This window comes from Doryrhamphus excisus, chromosome 4 (assembly GCF_030265055.1).
Source record: "Doryrhamphus excisus isolate RoL2022-K1 chromosome 4, RoL_Dexc_1.0, whole genome shotgun sequence".
NCBI lineage: Eukaryota > Metazoa > Chordata > Actinopteri > Syngnathiformes > Syngnathidae > Doryrhamphus > Doryrhamphus excisus.
In genome coordinates this window covers 16,671,305-16,695,093 of record NC_080469.1, presented here as the reverse complement: position 1 = coordinate 16,695,093, position 23,789 = coordinate 16,671,305, and the positions used below count along the sequence as shown (strand labels likewise).

The 23,789-nt window shown below is 41.7% G+C and overlaps 3 protein-coding genes across 4 annotated transcripts; 1 reads left to right on the top strand and 2 right to left on the bottom strand.

The window, feature by feature from the left end:
• Positions 1 to 55: 55 nt before the first annotated feature.
• On the bottom strand, positions 56 to 1,095 carry LOC131128364 (fatty acid-binding protein, liver-type-like). Its single transcript, XM_058071145.1, has 4 exons — positions 948 to 1,095; positions 691 to 863; positions 216 to 308; positions 56 to 139 (listed from the first exon to the last, which is right to left on the bottom strand). Exons 1-4 carry the CDS (start codon positions 1,012 to 1,014, stop codon positions 89 to 91), a joined length of 384 nt encoding a protein of 127 aa, XP_057927128.1. The 5' UTR covers positions 1,015 to 1,095; the 3' UTR covers positions 56 to 88.
• A 1,509-nt stretch (positions 1,096 to 2,604) lies between these two features.
• Positions 2,605 to 6,504, bottom strand: LOC131128363 (isotocin-neurophysin IT 1-like). The gene is made up of 4 exons (XM_058071144.1): positions 6,410 to 6,504; positions 6,205 to 6,341; positions 4,008 to 4,212; positions 2,605 to 2,900 (listed from the first exon to the last, which is right to left on the bottom strand). Exons 2-4 carry the CDS (start codon positions 6,322 to 6,324, stop codon positions 2,755 to 2,757), a joined length of 471 nt encoding a protein of 156 aa, XP_057927127.1. The 5' UTR covers positions 6,325 to 6,341; positions 6,410 to 6,504; the 3' UTR covers positions 2,605 to 2,754.
• On the top strand, positions 2,772 to 19,450 carry znf366 (zinc finger protein 366). Of its 2 annotated transcripts, none has more exons than XM_058071140.1 (9): positions 2,772 to 2,928; positions 3,078 to 3,152; positions 10,061 to 10,215; positions 12,241 to 13,158; positions 13,825 to 13,992; positions 14,086 to 14,236; positions 15,255 to 15,446; positions 16,899 to 17,073; positions 18,276 to 19,450. In XM_058071140.1, exons 3-9 carry the CDS (start codon positions 10,139 to 10,141, stop codon positions 18,761 to 18,763), a joined length of 2,169 nt encoding a protein of 722 aa, XP_057927123.1. In that variant the 5' UTR covers positions 2,772 to 2,928; positions 3,078 to 3,152; positions 10,061 to 10,138; the 3' UTR covers positions 18,764 to 19,450. The 2 variants fall into 2 exon arrangements, with proteins under 2 accessions (XP_057927123.1, XP_057927124.1); XM_058071141.1 differs by having other exon boundaries at positions 16,899 to 17,033; positions 18,276 to 18,458.
• The last annotated feature ends 4,339 nt before the right edge of the window (positions 19,451 to 23,789 follow it).

The window sequence follows — 23,789 nt, the reverse complement described above, 5'->3', positions numbered from 1 at the left end:
GCCCCTTTAAAATTTAAGCTTCATATTCATTCCCAAAATGACAAATGACAGTGCCTTTTCAAACTTTTATTATGCCAAGTGCAGACTTCTACATGCGTTTGCTTGTCCTCTTGTACACAATTCCACCGAGTGTCATGGTCTGCAAGGAAAAGATCGTAATATTATACACTGAAATTAGCTTTTTGAAAAATTCTCAAAAAAACACCATTACCCACATTGACAATCGTGTTCCCATCAACCAATTCCGTGACCGACTCGATTCCCTTCAAGGAAACTTTCAATGTCTTGCCTTCACGTCGAACCACCGCCTTTTGAGAGAAATTAAACAATGAAGTCATTCAATGAAAACACTCACTGGCTACTTCATTTGGTACACTTGTAATAAAAAAAACCCCACAAGCTCTAAGCAATACCAAGTACATTTTATTAATTAAATTACAGAAAAAATGTGCAAAGCCAATTTGATCAATTAAGCACAAGATCTTTCCAAAAGGGTTGATTCCTATTTTAGTAAATTTAGACCTAAAAAGGCCTAACCAAACATTTGTAACATGGGTCTCACAAAATCCTAGTTACACAAATGTTCCAATTTAGAAACCACCCAGTATGAGTCTATACAGCATAATACCTGTAAGGGTAAATCCAAATTAAACATTGTCCTGAAGTCCTGAAGTCTTGACCAACCCTTACCTTGACCTTCTCTCCAGTGATGGTCTCCAACTCTGCCTCCTGCCCGATGGTGAAAGAGTTGACGAGGACCTTTGACCCAGTAGTGACCGTCACTTTAAAGTTGTCACCATTCTCCTCAATCTCGGAGACGCTCTTGATGTCTTTGCCTTTCTGGATGAGTTCATCAGGGAGACCTAAGTATCGCCCCCACCACCCCCCAAAAGCAGTTACATATCTCTGACAGAACACTTAAACACATCATAGCATCAACACCTTACCAATGGCCTTCATAAAAGGCTCAAAGTTCTCCTGGGACTCCAGCTGGAACTTTCCAGAGAAGGACATGGTATCAGGCAGGTGAAGGCGAAGGAGCAGACTATGGCTTGTCTTTTATACTCTCACCGCGAGGCTGCTGCAATCATTAACTTCAGGTGTCTCTAATTAAAGAAGCTGCACTTGATGCAGATAAGACACAGAGGATGAACCCCAAGTTCCCTGTTTTAGGGAATAGAACAGGAATTTGATGCAGCACAACATGAGGTACATGATGCTTGCACAATGAATGAGATCTAAGAGCTGTATCAAAAAAGGTATTCATGTAACAGTATCATTATTATTATGATGGTTGCATTTGGCTGCAGTAATGGAGAACTGCAATGTGTCATACCCGGAAGTGTTTCACATTGTTGCTTGTCCTCTATGCCCAAAATATTTCAGACTTATTTCACATATTTTTTCAAAATTATATACAATAAATTATAAATGTATGGTTAGCATGCAGGCTTCACAGCGAAGAAACCCGAGTTCGATTCCACCCTCAGCCATCTCTGTGTGGAGTTTGCATGTTCTCCCTGTGCATGCGTGGGTTTTCAAATTTAAAATTGCTCCTAATTGCTTCATGATGGGGTGGCACGGTCGTCAAGTGGTTAGCGCGCAGACCTCACAGCTAGAAGACCAGGGTTCAATTCCACCCTCGGCCATCTCTGTGTGGAGTTTGCATGTTCTCCCCGTGCATGCGTGGGTTTTCCTCATCTCCGGGTACTCCAGTTTCCTCCCACATTCCAAAAACATGCTAGGTTAATTGGTGACTCCAAATAGTCCATAGGTATGAATGTGAGTGTGAATGGTTGTTTGTCTATATGTGCCCTGTGATTGGCTGGCGACCAGTCCAGGGTGTACAAAGACAGCTGGGATTGGCTTCAGCCCCCCCACCCGGTAGAAAATGAATGAATGAATGTATTCTATGGGTTTTCCCTTGGGAGGCACCTGAAGACATCAGAGGAGTCGCAGCAGCTTAGAAAAATAAAGAAAAGTATCTGCTAAGCTAATTTCATATATGTCACAGGCAGAATATTTAGTTCCATTTTTAGCATGAGAGGTAAAAAGATAATGCTACAAAAAAATCCTGCAATATTTGCTGAGGGAATGCTCACTTTGTTGCATTTGGAAACATTAGCATAATACAAGTAATGCAAGTCCTCATACAAGGTTTGTGCATGTGTTGCCCTGCACTGTACTGTATTTGAACCTTGCTCTTCATTCCCTGCAGAGGAACTTTACTCCGCTGATGTCACGACTAATGGAGATTAGCTCCCCGTGAGGCCTCCTTTTGTCACACAGCATGATTCAATCATCGTAAGCCAATCACCTCTCATGTCGTGTTCACTGGTCTGCACTCGTGATGTGTTTATATTTCAACATTTGCATACAAACTATTGGAAGATTTACTGTTAAGATGACAAATGGGTCCTACGTGACCATGAATCATCAGTCAAGGAACAGGGCTGTGTTGTTGCCACACATGCACAAGATGGATGAGAGATAATTGTGTATGTCATCATGGTGTAACAGTGCAGTCTGATAAGCTCTGAGCTGAGTCATTCTTTTCAATGAAAAAAAAAAGATATTGAGGACCGAACTTCAATCTCTCTGTAGTGTACTCTCGAAACTTTATTTCAACATGCAAGATAGCTGGATGACAAATCACTCCCATCCCCATTTTCATACAGAAAAATATACTGACAGACGCTAACTGTTAATATGCACTAAAGCTCTAATGCGTCCCTCCACTTCCTCAGCGTCCACTCATTGGGTGCCTCGATGAGGAGAGGCGTGAGCGGCCAGATGAAGGAGCTTCAGGATGATGTCCCCGGTGTCGGTGCCTTCGTATTGGCCCACTTGATCGTCTGCCTCCTCCTCCGTGAGACACGCCTGGTCTGCGGTGCAACTCTCTTTGAAAAAGGAAAAGTACTCCATGAAGTAAGTGCTATCACCATGTCTTCTTATCAGTTTTTTTAACCCTTTTATGCTGTCAACCTTTTCCCCATAAAAGTAGTCAATTGATTTCATAAGATTATTGAGTGATCTCTTACACACAGAGAAGAATTTCCCCTGTTTTTTTTTTTTAGGTTTGCAATGGTGTAAATCTGCGCTGCATCATGCGGATTGTTGTTTCTACTTTTTTGTCCTGCCCTATATCTAAAGTAGGTAACCAAACATTACAACCACACAAAAAACAACCAATACTACATAGAAAACCTGTCTACCATCTCCTAAATGTGTATTCTTTACCATTATTAGAGCACCGTAGACGTGAAATCACACCTCTATAGTCACCTTTATGCTCCTACTATCCTTTGTTTACATTACATTACACAACAATGACGCACAGGGTCACTGCAGGGAGAAAAGAGACAGTCGCCGCTCTTAGCATATACTGTAGCAAGCTACCAAGCTAACTAGTTAGCCTCAAATGTATTTATTCTAAACTGACAAAACTGTTTCAAACAGAGTGAATAAGAAGGACAAAAGTAAGAAGCCAACTTACCACTTCCACACGGAATGGGAGGAGAACTTGTTTTCACTCTATCGTGTCGGACATTCCATGGCTGACTCCATGCAGTGTTAAGGTAATGTAATCTCATTTATCAGTGTAGCGTTACTGACACCTAGTGGCCAGAGTGCTAATTATGACTTGTCTTTCAATATTTTTGGACTAATCATAAGCCATAGTCAACCACGATCATTTCTTTGCATTTCTTGAAGAATATTCATTCATTCATTTTCTACCGCTTATCATCACGAGAGTCGCGGGGGTGCTGGAGCCTATGCCAGCTGTCTTTGGGCGAGAGGCGGGGTACACCCTGGACTGGTCGCCAGCCAATCACAGGGCACATATAGACAAACAACCATTCACACTCACATTCATACCTATAGACAATTTGGAGTTGCTAATTAACCTAGCATGTTTTTGGAATGTGGGAGGATCTTGAAGAACATAATATACCATATTTAATGAAATAGATCACAGTAAAACAAATGATAAAGAGGCTAGATACCTGCGTCACAGCAAAGTCCCGAAGCGGCACAACGTCCGCCCTCGGATCCACAGGGTTTCCCCCCCGCCTGGCAGGGGGTGAGCAGGTAGTTCTCCTCCAGGCAGCGGGCTGCTTCTGCAGAGCCCAAAAGGCAGCCAAAGCCCTCACTGCAGCAGATATTAGGGCCGAAACAGCGACCCCTGTCCCCGGGGCCACATGACATGCACTGAAAGCAATCACAAGTATTAGAAATCATGCTTTCCTTTGCACCACATGTATCAAACTCAAGGCTCGGGGGCCAGATGTGGTTCATTTTGACAGAAATCTGTACCCATGAAGTTCTATTCATATATATATATAGTCATAAACTGCATATTGACAGTTACAACTATCCAATCCAATCCACTTTATTTATATAGCACATTTTATAAACAGAGTTTCCAAAGTGCTGCACAGACGAGTAAAAATAAAAAGTAATAATCCAAAACTAAAAGAGCATTTAAGAAATAAAATAATAAAATAGATATTAAAATATTAAAAACAAGAAACAAAGCAATAAAAGTATAAAAAAATAGAACCAATTACAATAAAAACAAAGAACTAAAAGACACAGGACCATACGACTCACTCTGAGTTAAAAGCCAGAGAATAAAAGTGGGTTTTAAGACGAGACTTAAAGCTTTCGATATTGGGGGCCTTTTTTACTTGGGAGGGCAGAGAGTTCCATAGTTTGGGGCCGACCACAGAAAAGGCTCGGTCCCCCCTGGTCTTAAGTCTCGTCTTGGGCACCACAAGTTGGAGCTGGCCCTCGGACCTCAGTGACCGAGCTGGAGAGTAAACTTGGATGAGGTCCGAGATGTATTTGGGGGCCAGCCCATTCAACCCCTTAAAAACAAACAATAAAATCTTAAAATCAATCCTAAAACGAACAGGCAACCAATGAAGGGAGGCCAGAATTGGGGTGATGTGCTCCCCCTTTTTGGTTCCTGTTAAAAGCCGTGCCGCAGAGTTCTGGACTAACTGTAAGCGGGAGAGAGACTTTTGGCTAATTCCAGAGTAAAGTGCATTACAGTAGTCCAGACGTGATGAAATAAAAGCGTGCATGACTTGCTCAAAGTGTTGCAAAGATAAAAAAGATTTAATTTTAGATAAAAGCCGAAGATGATAAAAACAGGATTTTATAACTGCATTAATTTGTTTGTTGAGTTTAAAATCACTGTCTATTATGACGCCAAGGCTGGTGGCTGAGGGACGAATGTTGTTTTGGAGGGGACCGAAGTCTATAGGGGGGCCTTTATAGTTGAGGAGGATAGCTTCGGTCTTCTCCTCGTTAAGCATTAAAAAGTTGTGAGCCAACCAGGCCTTGACATCCCTTAAGCACTCAAGAAGGGGTGTCAGGGGGGCATGATTATTTTTTGCGAGTGGCAAGTACAGCTGGCAGTCGTCCGCATACAAGTGATAGGAGATGCCATGCTTTTTAAGTACTGCGCCAAGTGGGACCAGGTAGAGGGCAAATAAAATGGGCCCAAGAATTGATCCTTGCGGAACTCCACAGTCAAGCGGAGCAGTGGAGGAGTAAGATCCCCCAAGTCCCACGGCAAGGCATCTCCCTGACAGGTACGACCTAAACCACTCAAGAGCAGACCCCCTGACACCCACACAGTTCTCCAGGCGAGATAAAAGAATGGTATGGTCCACTGTGTCAAAAGCAGCAGTCAGGTCTAAAAGCACTAAAATGGCTGAACCACCAGAGTCAGTTATTAAAAATAGGTCGTTAAAAACCTTTAAAAGTGCAGACTCAGTGCTATGAAAAGCCCTGTAACCTGACTGAAAAGTGTCTAAAATCCCATTCTCATCTAAAAAAGGTTGCATCTGTGCAAGAACACTTCTTTCTAAAATCTTTGAGATAAAAGGCAGTTTAGAGATTGGCCGATAATTTGATAAAATTAAAGGATCCAGACTAGTTTTTTTCAACAAAGGTTCAACAGTAGCCTTTTTACAAAAAGATGGCAACTACGGCCATAATTGCGATGTGGCCCTCAATGAAAACAAATTTGACATCCTCTGCTTTACACTAACAGTGGTGACCCCATATAAGTTAGAATAAACAACACTACAGCTCTTAAAGGGCTTTTGTATACAAACATATACTACTTATTGATATTATTGGCCTGGATGTCAATCATGCAGAAAACATTGTGCAATTTTAAGAGCTTACCTTGCGCAGTGGGGCGTCCATGATGGATCTTTTCCCGCCAATGGGACAGTTGGAGATGTAGCACGCTGAGCATACAGACAGGAGGAAAAAGAGGCACAGGGACACGGCTGCTCCGCTCATCTTTGCTGAAATAGGAACTTTAAAAAGAATTGTTTAGAGTTAAATATTATAAACTAGAATTGAAAGCACAAGCCTAAATCCTCACTTGTTGCTGTTTAGTGGCTGGTTGAGTTCTCCTAGTATGATTATGGTGCTTCAGGTGGTGCCGACATGCCTTATATATACTTCCCTGGCTTCTTTTTAAGAGTGCCACAGAAAGCCAAAAGCCACTTAGGGCTCTTTAATGAATCGCTTGTGGTCAGGTGATGGAGCTGACCATCAGGCAGGTCAAAGAGCAGCACCCAGTTTGCCTCTCCAATCATTAAAGTGCGTGACTGTGCATGTTGGACACGACAGGAAGTCAGCGAGGTCAACAAGGTGAAATTATGCAGGAGCAGTGAAATCTTTTTAATAATCATGCTGGATGGCCGTGGAGGAACTGTTGAGTGCCTATAAGAGCTGCCAGACACCTCTTTGGGAATAAACTTTATTGCTTTATCAATACATCACAAATGCATGACAGGACACAACAACACAACACATATATAATCATAATATGACAGATATAATCATGTCATAATTTGGGGTGTGCCAAGATGGGCGTGGCCACAGGAGAGAGGTGGTCCAGTGCAGTTTGGTGCAGTGACAATTTTGTGACAAAACAGCATGCCAAAGGTGCCCTGAAGGATGGCCAGCTCCGACCTGGTCTGTTCTCGGTGCACCCTGTGCACCCTGCGCACCCTGCGCACCCTGTGCACCCTGTGCAGTGGTAAATTGGCTGACAGGCACACAGTGTACAAATGTCAACAAAACCTCACAGGATTTTCAGTAGTGGTGTGTCAGTCATAAACGAACGGGTCAAAAGAACTTTTTTTCTTTTTGTGAACGGAATGAACGAGGTCACCGCCCCTAAAATACCCGTTCCGTCCGTTCAGTTGCAAATGCTTTTTTTTTGATTGTTTGATTGGCTAGAGGATCAGTTCACCGTTCCTTTTGCAGGGCGGGACTATCTGCGTGCTTGCCTGTCTTATCCTATCGTCGCGCCTCTCTCTTTGTGGGTGGGGTTAGCTGACTGAAAGACCAAGACCAAGAGATTGACCAACACTGTAGGTGATCTCGTTCATTCCGTTCACAAAAAGAACTAGTTCCTTTGACCCGTTCGTTCATGACCGACACACTACTAGTCATCATGTTGCGCTGTTGAGTTGAAACAAACTCGACAGACTCAACACGGCTGACCAGGTTTATACACAGGGGGAGATCATTGGCCGAATTTAATGAAATGAACGGATCTTTTTACTGAATGAACCGGAATGATCCGGTTCACTGAAATGAACGGTTTTGCCCACAACTATTTTTCATTGTGTCAGGCACATTTCAGTGCAATAAACATTCACAGCAACCACTATATAATGTATAAAAATGGCTTGCCCCCCCCAATCGACAGTTTAGAAACTGTCCCACGTGGTGGTGTATACATGGTGCATGGTGGCATTGTGGCCTCTGATGCGCAGATTTAAAGACAATGAGACGCGTTCATTTGATTGGTTAAGATTTCACTCTCCTCCCTCTTTGCCACTCGGGCTGGTGGGAGGGGTTGGAGGAGTGGGTGCGCCGTGTTGCGCCACACCGTGCTGCGCCACACTGTGCTGCTCACGAAAATTGCACTGGCCACATCCTGTTGGCATGGTGTAGGCAAAAATACAAAACGAAAATAGAGCCCCAAGTATAATTAGTTTTCTGTCATGATTCAGATTTTAACAATACATTAGGAAAGGTACACTGAAAAAAATGACAATATTTTGCAATCTACTAATTTAATTTCCACTACACTACCACTCTGTGTGTATGCTAGCAGCTCCGCCTCCACCAAAAAGAGACAAAGAGACTGTATCAGTGTCAAAAGGGCTAAAAAAGTCTATTTTGCTCCTGGTTAAGGCCAGTCTTTGTGTTTTTTGTTGTCTGTGTAGCACACATGGCCCCACTAGTGAGTTATGTTTTTTTACGTCTTTTGAATTCCCTGAACTGTTTTTTTTTTTTGGCATTTGAGCCGACTTGGTTTTGCGCACACATGGATAATCTCATAATCACATGCGTAAAACTCCTTAATTGTCTTGCCTGTATTGAAGCACACATTGTCCAGGTCCTTAGGTTAATTGGTCTCATGAGCTCATTAACACACCTAATGATGGACCACAAACCAAAGAGGACAGTCTCCCTCTATCAATGATATGAGTTCAATTACAGCCCCCCACCCCACCCCCACACTCGACTCATCACTGTGCCACATCATTCTGAGCAATCACATTAGTTGGCTGGTGTCATCTCTTCTTTCTGGCTTTAGACATTAAAATTGGTTTTGTGTTTAAATGTGCCCATTTGTGTTTTACACCAATGGTGTTTCGTGCTGGTTTTAGATTATCAGATTGCAAGTATCGGGGCTGCACAGCGTGAGTGGTTAGAGCGCAGGCCACACAGAGACCTGAGTTTGATTCCACCCTCGGCCATCTCTGTGTGGAGTTTGCATGTTCTCCCTGTGCATGCGTGGGTTTTCTCCGGGTACTCCGGTTTCCTCCCACATTCCAAAAAATGCTAGGTTAATTGGCGACTCCAAATTGTCCATAGGTATGAATGTGAGTGTGAATGGTTGTTTGTCTATATGTGCCCTGTGATTGGCTGGCGACCAGTCCCCGGTGTACCCCGCCTCTCGCCCGAAGACAGCTGGGATAGGCTCCAGCACCCCCGCGACCCTCGTGAGGATAAGCGGTAGAAAATGAATGAATGAATGAATGAAATTGTCCATAGGTATGAATGTGAGTGTGAATGGTTGTTTGTCTATATGTGCCCTGTGATTGGCTGGCAACCAGTCCAGGGTGTACCCTGCCTCTCGCCCGAAGACAGCTGGGATAGGCTCCGGCACGCCCAGCACCCCCTGCGACCCTTGTGAGGATAAGCGGTAGAAAATGAATGAATGTCTGAAAATTTGTGGTACCGCTAATTATCGACCCGATATTGGCATAAAAATCGGTTGATATCAGTATCTGATTTTTTCCTCGATCATGAAGACCGATATTTAAAAAAATGCTGTATACAACACATATGTGTTCATTCCACCACATATCAGTATCAGTATAGGCTGATATCGGTATTAAAAATTGAGAGTTGGACAGTATCGGCATATCTGTTTTCTGCAAAAGAGCTAATATCAGACATCCCTAATTCCTACAGTATTCAGAATTGACTGGTGCTGGTAAAAAGATGATATTTTCATTTTTAGGTTATTTTGTATGATTATAATTTCATTTTTCTTTTAAAAAGAATGATCACTTTATTTTTATATTTTCTTTCTGTACAACTGTAAAATCCAACGTGTTATTAACGCAGCGGGCTTACTGATTATTTTACATGAATATGATTTTCATGTACAGTGTTCAATATTATGTAATCATATAATTATTCTATATTCCATATTTCTTTCATTCATATTGTGGTGATGCACTGCTTTCCTTACTGAAGTTCCAGATGAGAGTGTTTACAGCTACCATGGCTGCATGCTGTTACCCGTTCAAAGTGCATTGTTGTCTCGAAGAAACATCAACCATCCACGGGCCCCTCCCTGCATTCCTCCAAAAGCTCTGCAGATCCCTTTATTTCATAGAGAAATGGAGATGTCTATCTAGTGTTTCCTTATTTTTCTGCAGGAAGGCACTCGACTTGTTGACTTCCTCTCCCCTCCCTTCCTTCCTTCTCTCCGAAGGTACTCATCTGAAAAATGAGAACAAAGTGATTGTTCCTGTTCTCCTTCTTAAGTCCCTCCAAAAAAGCTCATCTGTGGATGGGCCGCAGCATTGTCAGCAGGGAGAAGGAGGGAGAACGCCAGCACGGAGCCACGGCATCACGGCGCTCACTCGGGTAGGCCACACACAAGACTGCAGACTCCCACACTGACACATGGCACACACTGGCACATGGACACATGGGCACATGGGCACAAGGAGGTACTTCTCTTTTGAATGGGATTGTTTGGAGAGCAGTTTGCTGCACCTTTTCAGCCATGCCACAAGATAATGCATTTTCAAAATATGTTATCAGGTGAACAAATAACATGTTAAAATACAATATTCTATACAATAACATTGTATAGAATTAAAGGGATGGTTGCCGCAGATGTATTTGGCTTCCATTCATGACGTGGAGAAACATTGTCTTTTCATACTCTAAAGTCACCACTCATACACACAATATTACTTTCCTATGTATATTCTAATGAACTTTATAAAAAAAAACAACGTACTTTCACAATGATAACAATGTGTTTTTTTTATCTGACCTAAATGAACCCTCACTCACTCTCAATAGTATGCATATTTTTAAATGAATACGTCATTTGTGTAAATGTGTGTGGATAAAGCTTTTGTATTGGATGTCATTAGATTGTACCTAATAAAGTGTCAGGTGCGTTTCCAAAAAACTTCTTATGGAACTTGAAGTACTTGGTTTGGTTGTGTTTGTACTTTGTGGATCAGTGTACTTAAACAATAAATGATTTGAGCAGAAGCAGATATGATGATCACAATAGTCTTGCAATGACTGTTTTACATCATTGTTGGTTAGGTTCCATGCACAGGTTTGTATTAGAGGAGGGTGGAAGACAAAAAAAGGAAGTTTAACAGAGATGAGAAAAAAAAATGGGAGATGGAGAAGCGAAAGGCAACAGGTGAACGTTTGACAGAGTTCCTAAATTTTCTGTGAAAGTATGAAGTGAAAGGTGTCGGTATGTGTGGATCCACAAATCTATTGTCCAGTGACACACGCATGCAGTCATGAACTGAAACCAGGTTTGGAGTAGTAAAAGTCGTACGTATGATGCTGTGAGAAAAGCATTTGTGTGTTAGTGATGTAATGTCACTGTACAGTAGTACAGTATAATACGGTATATAACAATAGATAATATGTATTGGTTATGCAATTTTTCTTTTTATATGTCATATTTCACTCTGTAAAGCTGTGGTATTGCCGTTTGTGACGTAGTTTTGCAATTTGTACTGTCTGTCAAACGTTTGCAGCATTTCTTGAAATGCTGCCTTTTCCACTGTATTAAAGAGCAACATTTCCTTTGAGATGACTTTTTGTGAACACACAGAATTTTGTCGCTGTTGCTTTTGAATTGGCTTTGCTGACCAAACATCAAAGTGAATGTCAGTACGAAAGCTTTGCATGTTGATGTGACGTTTTTTTCCCCAGATGGGAAAACCGGATCAGGTGGATATTGTGTTGGCATGGGCTTACCTTGCTCACCTTGGAATAATATTCCCAGTGGCTGTGGCATTTGGTTTTGCAAGCACCTTTTTCCAACCTAATATCCACTATGTGGCCTTGCATTGCTCCTGACAAAGCTCCACCCCCCTCAACAGAGACAAAGCGACTGTATGAATAACAAGATGTCTCACTATGTTTGTCGTTGTTCTATGAAGTGTCTAGGTCCCAAACCAATGCACAGAGTGAGCTCTCTTCCTGCGTTTTTGGAGGCGAGAGAGGAGAAAAACAGACACACATGCATATGGCAATATACGTATGGAGGCCGGCAAAATTAGCAAGTGTGATTAATTTATTATTGCATTTTCTAAACTCAGGTTTCAATCTCACATGCTCTCATGACAACAACACTGTGCAATGAAAAGTATGGACCTCCTGACCATTATTATGATAATGGTGATTATTATAACATCCCTATACTGCTCATTTACAGTATTTGGGGATATTTGTATGGTATAAACTGTATGATACTGTGATGTACTACTGTATATTGACTAAAGAGTACTTATTATAGTCTTCATTTCATGTCTTTCTTTGACTTTTTGGCTTGGTGACACCATCTCTCAACATTCACAAGCAATATTGTAATTTTCAACATGCTCCTTTGTCGTTTTTCTGCAGGATCAAAATGGAAACAGTCAGTCTCTCACCACCCAGAAGTCCTCGTTTCAGAGAAGATGCTCATCAAGCAGATCAGGAGTCTTTCTACTTAACTCCATCTCCGCTCATTCTTAAGGCCCCAAAATGTATGTCACCCACTGGAGAACGCAACAGTCCACTTGGGTCCCAAAAACGCAAAAGAACTCCATTCAAAATGCATGCCCAAGAGTGTGAGCAAAGAAGAGTGGATGAAGAGGAGGAAAGCAGCATACCGAAAGCATCCCACCTCTCCTTCTCATCTCAACCTACCCCCGCCTCACCCCCACGGCCCATCCCAAGCATGATTGAGTTGAACAGGTTTCATCACAGGGCCGTCCATGTACCTGTGCAGGTGAAACAGGAGCCTCTCAATCCGCCCTCCATGTGGCCTCCACCTCCTTTTCTCATCCACCCGTCATACTTCCCACCTCTCCACCCCAGCCTCCTCCCGTATTCCTTCTTCATGCCCGGCCCTGTGATGCCCTTCCCACCTGGGGCCTTCAACGCCAGGCAGGATGTCAGGCCGGCACTCCGCAGCCATGATGCCCCACATCGAGGCAGACCAAGCAGCACAGAGAAGCCGGGTCTGGATGTCCACGTAGATGAAAGTTACTACGTGGACATGGGTGGGGATCAGAAGCGATGGAAGTGTCGTATGTGTGACAAGTCATACACATCCAAGTACAACCTGGTCACGCACATTCTGGGCCACAAGGGTATCAAACCCCACGGCTGTCACCTGTGCGGGAAGCTCTTCAAGCAGCTGAGCCACCTGCACACACACCTGCTCACCCACCAGGGCATGAGGCCACACAAGTGTCAGGTGTGCCACAAGGCCTTCACCCAGACAAGCCATCTGAAGAGGCACATGATGCAGCATAGCGACGTCAAGCCTTACAGGTACATGCATGTCTCATCTTCTTCTCTCATTCTGTGTGCTTTTATTTTGAAAAATCATGCAGCACCTACCACTTAATAAGCAGCATAAAAGGAAAATGCAAGTGCTCGACAATACTAAACAACGCAGATGTGCATAATTATTATGGAAACTGTTTAACTGTTATGCGTATTTAGCTACCCTAGCTAGCAGATGCAGGAATGTCACACAATTGCAGCCACATGTTGCTAGGCAGAACTCCTAGAGCAGAACTATTTACGCCCCATATAGACCAATGACAATACAGTGAATATGTCAATCGATCGTCTAAGATATTCAAAATCCCACCCAAAAAACACTAAAAACCCACTCTGCAATGACAAAAACAATTAACAAAATTTGTAGATCAATGCTTTTCACTGAGTAAATTGAAAGCTGTTTAACGGTGGTGTTATTTATTTATTTATTTAACTCATTCGCGACCAAAGACATATTTTTTTTCCACCTGACCGCTCGCTCCCGGTGACATATTTTTACGTCTTTTATGTTTTAGCGCCAGAGGCAAAAAGGGGTGAGAAAAAGTATAAATTGAATTTTTTTTGGGGGGGTTGGGTTAATTTTGGTGTTCAATTCTAAAGTTTGGCAAAGCTGCTCTAACATTTAACACCCCCCCCCCCCCCCCCAACTAGCTGCAGGGTGTGTGCCAGAGGCTTTGCGTACCCCAGCGAGCTTCGCGCTCACGAGCTGAAACATGAGAAAGGCCAGGACAACGTGTGTGTCGAGTGCGGCCTGGATTTCCCTACGCTGGGCCAGCTGAAGAGACACCTGACTGCCCACCGTGGACCCACCTTGTACAGGTGAGGCCCAACCAAACAGTAAACTTCAACTTCTTTGCAGCTGAAGACTAGTATGGTTTATATTTCCAGTACAAATGGTGATTTCTGTTGCAGGTGTTCCGAGTGCCAGAAGACTTTCCAGTATCCGAGTCAGCTACAGAACCACATGATGAAGCACAAAGACATCCGACCATACATCTGTAGTGAGTGTGGGATGGAGTTCATCCAGTCACACCACCTCAAGCAACACACGCTCACTCACAAAGTAAGTGGAATTCATTCACAAAAGTGTAGTTGGGGGAAGTCATTCAAATCCATTCAATGTTGTTATTTGTTTTCATTTTCTTGAATGCATGAACCATGCATGATGTTAATGGAAAATGCGGTGCACATATGATATGAATGAACAACCCACTGGAAATTGTAGGAGGTCATTACAAAATACAAGCGACTCGCTGTGTCATCTTACAAACATTAAACTCATCACACAGCAACTAACACTGAAACATTATACCTCGGAAATATAGAACGATGTCTCAATATCAGTTTTATAATTATATTTTTATAATGATAATCCGATAATGCAGTCATATTGTGACGTGTTTGTGTATTTGCATTTACACCTTTTAAGTATTAAGTTGCTGTGTGATGAATTTAGTGCTGTTAATGAAGTGGTCTTTGCAAAATGACACCGTAAGTTACACTGGTTTATATACTGACCTCCACTGCCTTCCAATGACTTGACAAGCTTGTTGTGAGTGCACTTATAGCTTGTGATTGGCTCCTGCCAAAGAAAAAGCTATTGTTTCCTCACTGACCTGCAAGCGGCACAGTATCTAAACAATTAGTAGTAGTTCTGAATTAAAGGAAATGTCACAAAAATAGAATTTAGCCATAAATAAGCCGCAACGCTGTGTAAGCCAATTTAAGGTAATGTACATCAGGAAGTGTTTATGTGAAGATACTTGGCTAGCAGTCACTTAAGTTTAGACCACATATGATACTTTTTCTATTAACAATGGTTGACTTCCTTTTACACTTATGACAGTATGACAGTTAATAAAAGTTTACTGAAACTTTGTGCCTATGCAGATGAAGTTGGTGTGGAGCCAGTCTGACCCTGGAACCGATGATAAATTCTGTTTCTATTGTTTTGTATGGCAGAAATTGTAATGAATATTAATGGAGGCGGGAATCCTACACAGCATCAAGTGTTTAGTTAAACATGCAAATAAGCAAGTCAGGTTCTTTATGACACAATTTAACTCTTACTCTGATCTCAGGGTGTGAAGGAGCACAAGTGTCGCATCTGTGGCCGCGAGTTCACGCTGCTGGCCAACATGAAGCGTCACGTGCTCATCCACACCAACGTGAGAGCCTACCAGTGCCACAAGTGCTTCAAGAGCTTCGTCCAGAAGCAGACGCTGAAGGCCCACATGATCGTCCACTCCGACATCAAACCTTACAAGTGCAAGGTGGGCGATCCTGCAGTGGGACTTGAAAATGACAAATGTGAAGCAAGCGTCTATAAAAAGGCTGATTTGACCTCAGTGTTTAGAAAGAAGTGGCTGAGAGCATGACCAGATAGCAGGGAGGCTTTTGGCAGCGGCGGCCTACTCGCTCATAGGAAGGATATCGCCGCACACAACCGCCTCTCTAACAATGGCCTCCAGCCTCCCCGGAGAACAAGGCCCACAAATAGATTTCATCTCGCTTTCTTTGCTGCTTGCAAAGTGGGGTAGGGGGGCTTCCTGTTTTCTCACGGTCCTCTCGGACAGTTTAGAGTCCCTCTCTCCTCCTGAAGGAAAGGAACACCCTAATAAAAAAGAATGGAGAGGAAGGACAACGGAGGAGTTGCCCTTCCCTGTTCTGTTGCTTCCTCTCGCTCCGTCCCTCTGTTTTTCTTCTGTTTGTGTGTGTGTGTGATGATGATGAGAAGCAGAGGGAAGACACGGAGAGAGGAAACGAGGAAATCAAGGACGGCGTCGTTGGCGGGGGGTTAGAGCGGGTTTATCAGTGTGGAAACGCCTGCACATTCATTCATGATTACGTGTCGTCAAAATGTTGCAAATTTTGAAACACAATAGAGGCGATGCTGACATACTGTATACAACAAAATGTATACACCAGCATGGTCTTTCAGCCGTACGCTTACTGTATATGATAAATGGCCTTGTACTCTATTCAGCAATATTTGAAGGTCTAGGCTCGGGATCGGTAACCTTTACTATGAAAAGAGCCATTTTACCCCCTTGCCCACTAAAGAAAAATAGCCTGGAGCCGCAATACATACGTTGAAAGCAAGGTCTAAACTCTAAGAAGAGAATAGAAAAACTAGAAGTGCAGTGAGTACCAGTAGGGTTATCATGCCATTATCTTGGTTTAACCTCACTACCTGGCACCTAAAGAAATGTGTAGCACAGTCAATCGACAGCCTGTTTCTTTTAGCTGGCAACCAACAGCTGGGATGAAATCACATGCTGAGCCAATTAGGATTCTCCAGTTTTTGCCGGGATATTTGAAAAAGGGAATTTGGGGGTATCAAAGTAGTTCAGGTCAGAAAAGACGAGTTGATGGAGTACTCTTGCTAGTATTGGGGATAAACTTCTATAAATGTATGTTTAAATTACTGTAAACTTACCGGTTATGTTTACTCTGGCGCAAACAAGTTTCCATGCCGCTGCCTTTCTTGTGCTCATCCAATCACCAGATTTTTTTAAATTCATTACAAAGATGTGCATTTTCCCCACTCGGGTCTTATATATCCGATATCCAAGCATCGCAATGGGAGTCACAAAAAAGAGGCTCCAGAGCCGTTGGTTGCTGACCCCTTGTGTAGGCCATTGTTTCTTTAAAACATGCTGAAAAAACATTATTATTATTCAAGATTATCATTACGTGTCATTGTGTCTGTGTCGCCTTTGCAGCTTTGTGGGAAGGAGTTCAACAGGATGCACAACTTAATGGGCCACATGCACCTCCACTCTGACAGCAAGCCCTTTAAATGTCTCTACTGTCCCAGCAAGTTCACGCTGAAGGGAAACCTCACCAGACACATGAAGGTGAAACACGGCGTCATGGACAGAGGGCTGGATGAAAGATGTAAGGGCACGAATATTTATATTATATACTGTACATGTATAGTGGATCCCCACCTTTTTGTGGTTTGGCATTTGTAACCCTATTCCTCAATTGGAAATATATTTATTTTTAATGGTAACTTAAATACCAACAGTCCAGGTTTGGCCAAAAACAGTTGGGATAGGCTCCAGCTAACCTGTGAACCTAACATAGACAGGCAGTACAGAAACTAGATGGATGGTAACTTAAATAGTTGTTTGATGGCAATATCTGCAGGAGAAAAATAGTGCCAAGTCAATTCACTCAATATTTTCCAGCCGGAAGATGCAAAATGTGATGCTGTCTAACTGCACATTTTCTAATACTGTATGCAGTTTAAACTGAATTAAAAATACATTTAATAATGGTGAGAGGAATATTATAGGTTTTAGAATATCAAAAATTTGAATTTTAGGGCTTTTTATTGATGTATTCGCAGGGATGGTAGAATGGCGGGTGTGCTGTCCTCAGCACACCAATGAAGAAAACTCCACACACAAGGCTTGCTTTTCTTGCTTTATGAAGCTTTCTTGTAAAAAATAAGTGGTAACTGAAACACACAGAAAAAATCCCAATACTGCTCATGTCGCAGGCTAAACACACATCAGCTAACCGTTAGCTAACACACGTACACCAACTGCAAATGCAAACTAGCAGTAGCATGAAGTTAGCCAACTTGACAAAACAAGTACAACTTTTGAAATAGAAAATGCATCTATGTAAGTGCTTTATACACCAATATACTTACAAAGACGATAATTTCCCGAGGAACAAGAGTTTAGGGCAACTTTCAGCGTGTTTATGAGGTTTTCCTGTTTCGTTTCTGCCGTGAGGCCAGCCTGCTTTTCACCGAGAGAAAACGACAAAGCTTGTCTACATTGAGAGCACTCACTCTCTAGTGGCCCAAAACGATACTTTCTAGACAAGATGTCTCACTCTGTAAACCTTTAGCTATTTATTACTTTCATTTTAACTAACTTATGAAACATATGAATTATTAATGTCTTTGACCCAAAGACATGACAGTGGGGATATACTGTAGTATATATTTTTAGTTTTTAATAAATCGCTGTTTAATTTCTGCCCCGAAATAAAAAATGTAAAAATAACACCTAATACAAACGAGGGCCTGCAGCGTCCCTTGAACATGACACTAAAAGTATTGCTTCATTGTTTTATTTCAGTGTTCAGACAAAGGGGGCGGTTCTGTCTCTCCTCTCCCATGAGCCTCCTGGGCCATTTCAACCAAAAAAAGCCCTTCGATCTTTCCCAGAAGCCCCCAGGTCTGCCCAGTCTTCATTTTCCCCAGTCTGACGGCGAGAGTGTGCTTGGTAGCTCCTGTCAGGAGGAGGATGAGGAGAGCTTGTACAGACGCAGCCAGTACAGCCCTGAAGATGATCATGGACATGACACCTCAGGGGGTCTGGAAGTGAGAGGGCGGGGGTCTCCAGCTGAACTCCGGCAGGATGAGACTCACCAGAAGAAGCCAGGTGGAGACGGACACTTGAATGCCACATGGGGACAGGTCGGGTCACCTTATGAGGTGGCTCACAGTGAGTCACATGACCACAGTGCTGATTCTGAGATGGAAGATGACGCTCATCACCACCAGCTTCCAGAAGAAATGGTGAACAGGAAAGACAAAGCAAAGGAAGACGATGAAGAAGAGTGACATGAGGATGCAGGGTTTTCCGAATGTGTGTGATGTTTTTTTGGAGAAAAGAGGGAAGTGTGTGTTATCTCATCTTATCGCAAGGATGGAAGTGAAGCTGTGAATATACGTACATCTTGTACATATCATTGTATAATTCTTCTCAGGAATTTTTCAAAATACACCAAAAATTTTAATAATTTAACAAATAAATCACACCTTATTTTACAATATCATCAAATAGTAGCCTCCGAAGAAATGCAGTCACCCAACTCATTTGCATAAATGAGTACCTGTACCTCAAATAGAAACCTCACTTAGAATCAATGGCATCGCTTGGTGGCTGCAATTATTTTTACTGCGACTGTTATTACCACAGCACATACAAAGCTGACGTTTGTGGTGGCGTTTGAAGCAAGCAAAGCGTGAACAAGCAAACTTGAACATTGACAACCCCATATCCACAGAAAAAAATAGGATTTGCGCATCATATAGAAATATTCAAAAGTAATATAAATTAAGTTAATTTAGTGTCATTATTTATTTGTGCAGTGCCTTACCCCTAATAAACTCCTGGTACTCTCGAAACACCACTGGCCACCATATTAAACAAGATGTTTTTGATGTGTTGCAATGTTGTAAATTACTGTACACATGATTGAAAAAAGATTTGGCAACATGTTTGCTACTCAAAATCATTGAGTCTATTTGTCAAATAAACTGTGATTTTAAAAAAATTGTCTCAGTCTGCGTCATTAAACGTGATTCTGCTAAATGAAAAGAGGTTTGTGTCTTTTAACTATAACAAACAAGCAACAGAGGCTGAAAAGAACAAGTCAATGTATTTTCCAGCCCATTTGTGCGCCTTTTACCCATTGCTTCCCTTTCAAAGTAGAGGAAGAGGAAGTGAAAAAAAGCTCTATGGCCTTCTGTCTCTTTTTCTTGCCATCAAACAAGCAGCGGGGGTCCCCTTCATATTGTGTTTGTTTGTATGAGTCACAACATAAGCATTCATTCTGATCACTGCAAAAAGCATTTGTTCATTGCTAAAAGCAATAGTGGTGGAATGTATTTTTATGCACATATAAAACACATCTTTTATTTAGAAATCTTTTTCTGTCTTTTAAGGAATTTTAAACTGGATCAGCGTGGTTGTGGAATTATAGTAACAATAGGAAATGCATAAGATAATATAGTAAAATGACCTCAGTGTTCACTGCACAGCAAAAAATAAAAAAAATATTAGCCAAAATGTGTGTGCACTAACATTTACTAAACATTTACCTCTGCTGATTAAATGTTGGTCAAAAAGGAGTGAGATGTAAGCTAACACAACATGCTAACCCTCTGCTAGCTTATTTCGTTGTCAACCTAAAGGTAAAGTCCTCTCTGTGTGTAAAGCAGCATCTTGCACCAACTAAGACGCCTGACTGAGAAGGTAACGTTACAATATTACATAAATTGTTACTTTAATCTGTAATTGGCAGTTTAGCCTTTTGTTAATTTTTATGGTAATTGTAATGGTAATGGTTTTCATTTGAACATGCATCAGATTACAATTGAGTGCATCACAGTTCTACATGTCCAAAAGGAGAAGGAAGAAGCAAAGCGTATTAAATCCTACCCCTCCATCTGGTACTTTTACAATCAGTAACTGTTACATTTGTTCACTTCCTGCTTTCCAAATATAGTTTAAGGTTTTTTTTGTTTGTTTGTTTGTTTGTTTTTTTATTGATTTAAAAGAGTTGGATAATGGAGTTCCTCAGCAATATCCCGTGAAAACAGTGAGGAATAAAGATAGAGAAAAAAAAACATTTACCCATAAGTTATTTTGAAAGTTATGTTTAGGTTAGGTTTCAAGACACAGATGAATAAGTATTTTTATTTAAAACTAAGTTGATTTTGAGTGTTTTGTTTAAAATAACAACAACAACAAATATTGTCAAGCAGCTTTGTAATTTAGACTAATGTGCACGCAATCAGAAACCATTGTGATGATTTTAGATTTTGTATTGTTGCCATAATTAAAATAATTTCTTGATCAATTTCACAGAATATTGAAGGACATTGATGCTCAAGAATTTGGTCTCAACAGCTTAGACAAGGTAAGATCACAGTACAGCTGTTGAATGACATCAATATGGTTATTGATAGTTATTCATTCATTTTCTATGTCGCTTATCCTCACTAGAGTGGGGGTATGTTGGAGCCAATTATGTTGGAGTTGCCAATTAACCTAGCATGTTTTTGGAATGTGGGAGGAAACCGGAGTACCCGGAGAAAACCCACGCATGCACGGGGAGAACATGCAAACTCCACACAGAGATGGCCGAGGGTGGAATTGAACCCTGGTCTCCTAGTTGTGAGGTCTGCGCGCTAACCACTAGATCGCCGTGCAGCCGAGTCTCAAACCCTTTGCCTTACAAGGCAGCAGCTGTACCATTACACCACCAGGGACTGACATCTCAAGTAATGTTAAAGAGTATTTTTAATAAAAAAAATAATAATCCTTGCTGACAAGTACATTTTACTTTAATATTTTCCACGTAAATGTTACTTAGGAATTGTGCATGCAAATTGTTACCTAGCTTTTTCTCAAGTAAATGGCACAATTTTTTTTCAGTGACAGTGAGGTGTGTGTTTTAGTAGTACAAAAATAAGTAATGTTCATTTCGGATGCAGTGATGGCATTGGGAAAGAAGCTCTCCCTGAGTCTGTTTGTCCGGGTTTTGTGTGACCTGTAGCGCCTGCCTGATGGTCGCAGGTAAAACAGGTGGTTGCCGGGGTGTGATGCATCCTTGATGATGACGGCAGCTCTGCTGAGGTAGCGAGAGCTGGCAACGTCCTGCAGGCTGGGCAGAGAGCAGCCAGTGATCTTCTGTGCCGTGTTGATCACTCTCTGCAGCGCTCTCTTGTCTGCTGCTGAGCACCCTGCGTACCATGATGTGATGCAGTATACACCAGGATGCTCTCGATGGTCATCATCAAGAACATCACCAGCAGCTTCTCCTCCAGGTTGTTCCTCCTGAGCACCCTCAGGAAATGGGGTCGCTGCTGGGCTTTCTTCCCTTGGCTGTCCAAGAGAGGTCAGCGGAGAGCTGCACGCCCAGGAATCTGATGGAGCTGACCCTTTCCACACCGTCCCCCCGGATGTAAAGCGGTGCTGGGTCCTCTCTGCTCTTCCTGAAGTCCAGTAGTAGCTCTTTTGTTTTTGTCGTGTTCAGTGGCAGGTTGTTTGCTGTCTGTTTACTTTGTCTTTGTAGTCCGACTCATCCACCCCCTGAGATGACCACGGTGGTATCATCCGCAAACTTTATGATGGTGTTTGAGAGATGAGTCGGAGAGCAGTCGTGTGTGTAAAGAGGTTCACTTCCATGAGACACTTTCTTCGTTTGTCTCTCTTCTCACACATTTCTCTCCTTCCTTTTTTGACTCCCAGACTTTCTTTTACTATTTTACTAGTTTATTTTACTGGGTACTCGCACAATAGTTTCACTCTGCTCTGCGGTAACTGCTGACTGACAAGTAACACTCTGCAGTTAGCCGTTTGACGTAGCTATTGGGGGTTGGTCAGTCGATCGATTATTTTTAGTCAATGTAGCTCTCTAACTATTACAACCAAATATAAGAGATTGTTTTAGTATGTTTTCGCAGTATATATGGCAATGGTAATGGTTTTATTTAATTTGAACATCCATCAGATTACAATTGAGTGCATCACATAATCAGTTCACAGTTCCACATGTCCAAAAGGAGTAGGAAGAAGCAAAGCTTATTAAATCCTACCCCTCCATCTGGTACTTTTGCAATCAGTAACTGTTACATTTGTTCACTTGCTGCTTTCCTAATATAGTTTTAAGTTAAAAAAAAATGTTTAATTAATTATTTATATGTTTTTTTATTTTTGTCACATACCGAAGTACGAGGTGATAGGTGACCATACAATGACATAATGGGTACCATAGTAACTGTCCATATAGTGATATATATAGCACATCATGACTGGTTCAAGACTCTTCATCCTTGTATTTAGCAAACATCAACTGCTTGTATTGTTTCTTGAATTGGCTTATCGTTGTGCATTGTTTGAGGTCCTTACTCAATCCATTCCACAGTTTGATTCCACATACTGAAATGCTATGGCTTTTTAAAAATAATCAAAATTATTTTTACCTATTTACTTGGGCCCTGTCGGTGTGGACCACTTGGAATTGCTCTATAATATTACAGTGCTTTGATTTTTGTAGGATTTCTTGCTAAATTTCTGTCATAATAAAAACAATAATGTATGTTTTCTTTAATGTTCTTACTCTATTTTCACACACACCAAGCGCAAAAAGTAATTTCATGAGTGTTATTAATGAATGAACCGCATTATTCATAGATAAATAAATAAACACAGAATCTTTCTACACCTTTTGCTGTTCTCCCATGTTTTATCTACTGTAGAGTCTGTTTTTCTGCTGTACTGTTCTGTACTTTAAGTATAAGTATTACAGGTCCATCATCATCAGCATACATTCCAAGTAAGTATCATGTACAAAGTCATTTCTCATCAGATAAAATGCAGAAGAGCAGCTTCTCTTTTCCGAAACACTGACGACCACTTTGTCCCATTATGAAACTGCACACTTTTTGAGGAACATCTCACATCCTCCTTTCCTTTGCTCACCTACACATTTCAATCCCACATTTATTTTTTCGTCTTCTCCCGACTGAAGCATCATGTACACTGATCTACAAACAATCTAAAAACAATTGAGTGTCCCTGTCATCAAAAGGATATTTGACTTGTATTTTTGCAGCAAGACCTTAAAAAAACAAAAACAAAAAAACAGTAAGCTACTAACATGTAGTGGATCTTTGAGTAACATTTTTCTAGCGGGTACTTAAAAACAACAGAGTGCTTCTGTCATACAGAGGATCTTTTACCAGCTCTCTTGCAGCAGGTCCTTAAAAACAACTGAGTGCTCCTATCATAGAGATGATGTTTGACACCTCTCCTTAAAAACAGCAGGGTGCTCCTGTTTTATAGAGGATCTCTGAC

Bases quoted from the DNA above. Each gene is read 5' to 3' on its own strand.
- LOC131128364 (XM_058071145.1), bottom strand. From the start codon at position 1,014: ATGTCCTTCTCTGGAAAGTTCCAGCTGGAGTCCCAGGAGAACTTTGAG. The intron at 309-690 runs GTAAGGGTTGGT...TTCTCTCAAAAG, and splicing joins TCACTGGAGAGAAGGTCAAG to GCGGTGGTTCGACGTGAAGG. The intron at 140-215 runs GTGGGTAATGGT...TTTTCCTTGCAG, and splicing joins ATGGGAACACGATTGTCAAT to ACCATGACACTCGGTGGAAT.
- znf366 (XM_058071140.1), top strand. From the start codon at position 10,139: ATGGGCCGCAGCATTGTCAGCAGGGAGAAGGAGGGAGAACGCCAGCAC. The intron at 13,993-14,085 runs GTGAGGCCCAAC...TTTCTGTTGCAG, and splicing joins CGTGGACCCACCTTGTACAG to GTGTTCCGAGTGCCAGAAGA. The intron at 17,074-18,275 runs GTAAGGGCACGA...GTTTTATTTCAG, and splicing joins CAGAGGGCTGGATGAAAGAT to TGTTCAGACAAAGGGGGCGG.
- LOC131128363 (XM_058071144.1), bottom strand. From the start codon at position 6,324: ATGAGCGGAGCAGCCGTGTCCCTGTGCCTCTTTTTCCTCCTGTCTGTA. The intron at 4,213-6,204 runs GTAAGCTCTTAA...GATTGCTTTCAG, and splicing joins TGGACGCCCCACTGCGCAAG to TGCATGTCATGTGGCCCCGG. The intron at 2,901-4,007 runs GTATCTAGCCTC...CCTTTTTCAAAG, and splicing joins GGGACTTTGCTGTGACGCAG to AGAGTTGCACCGCAGACCAG.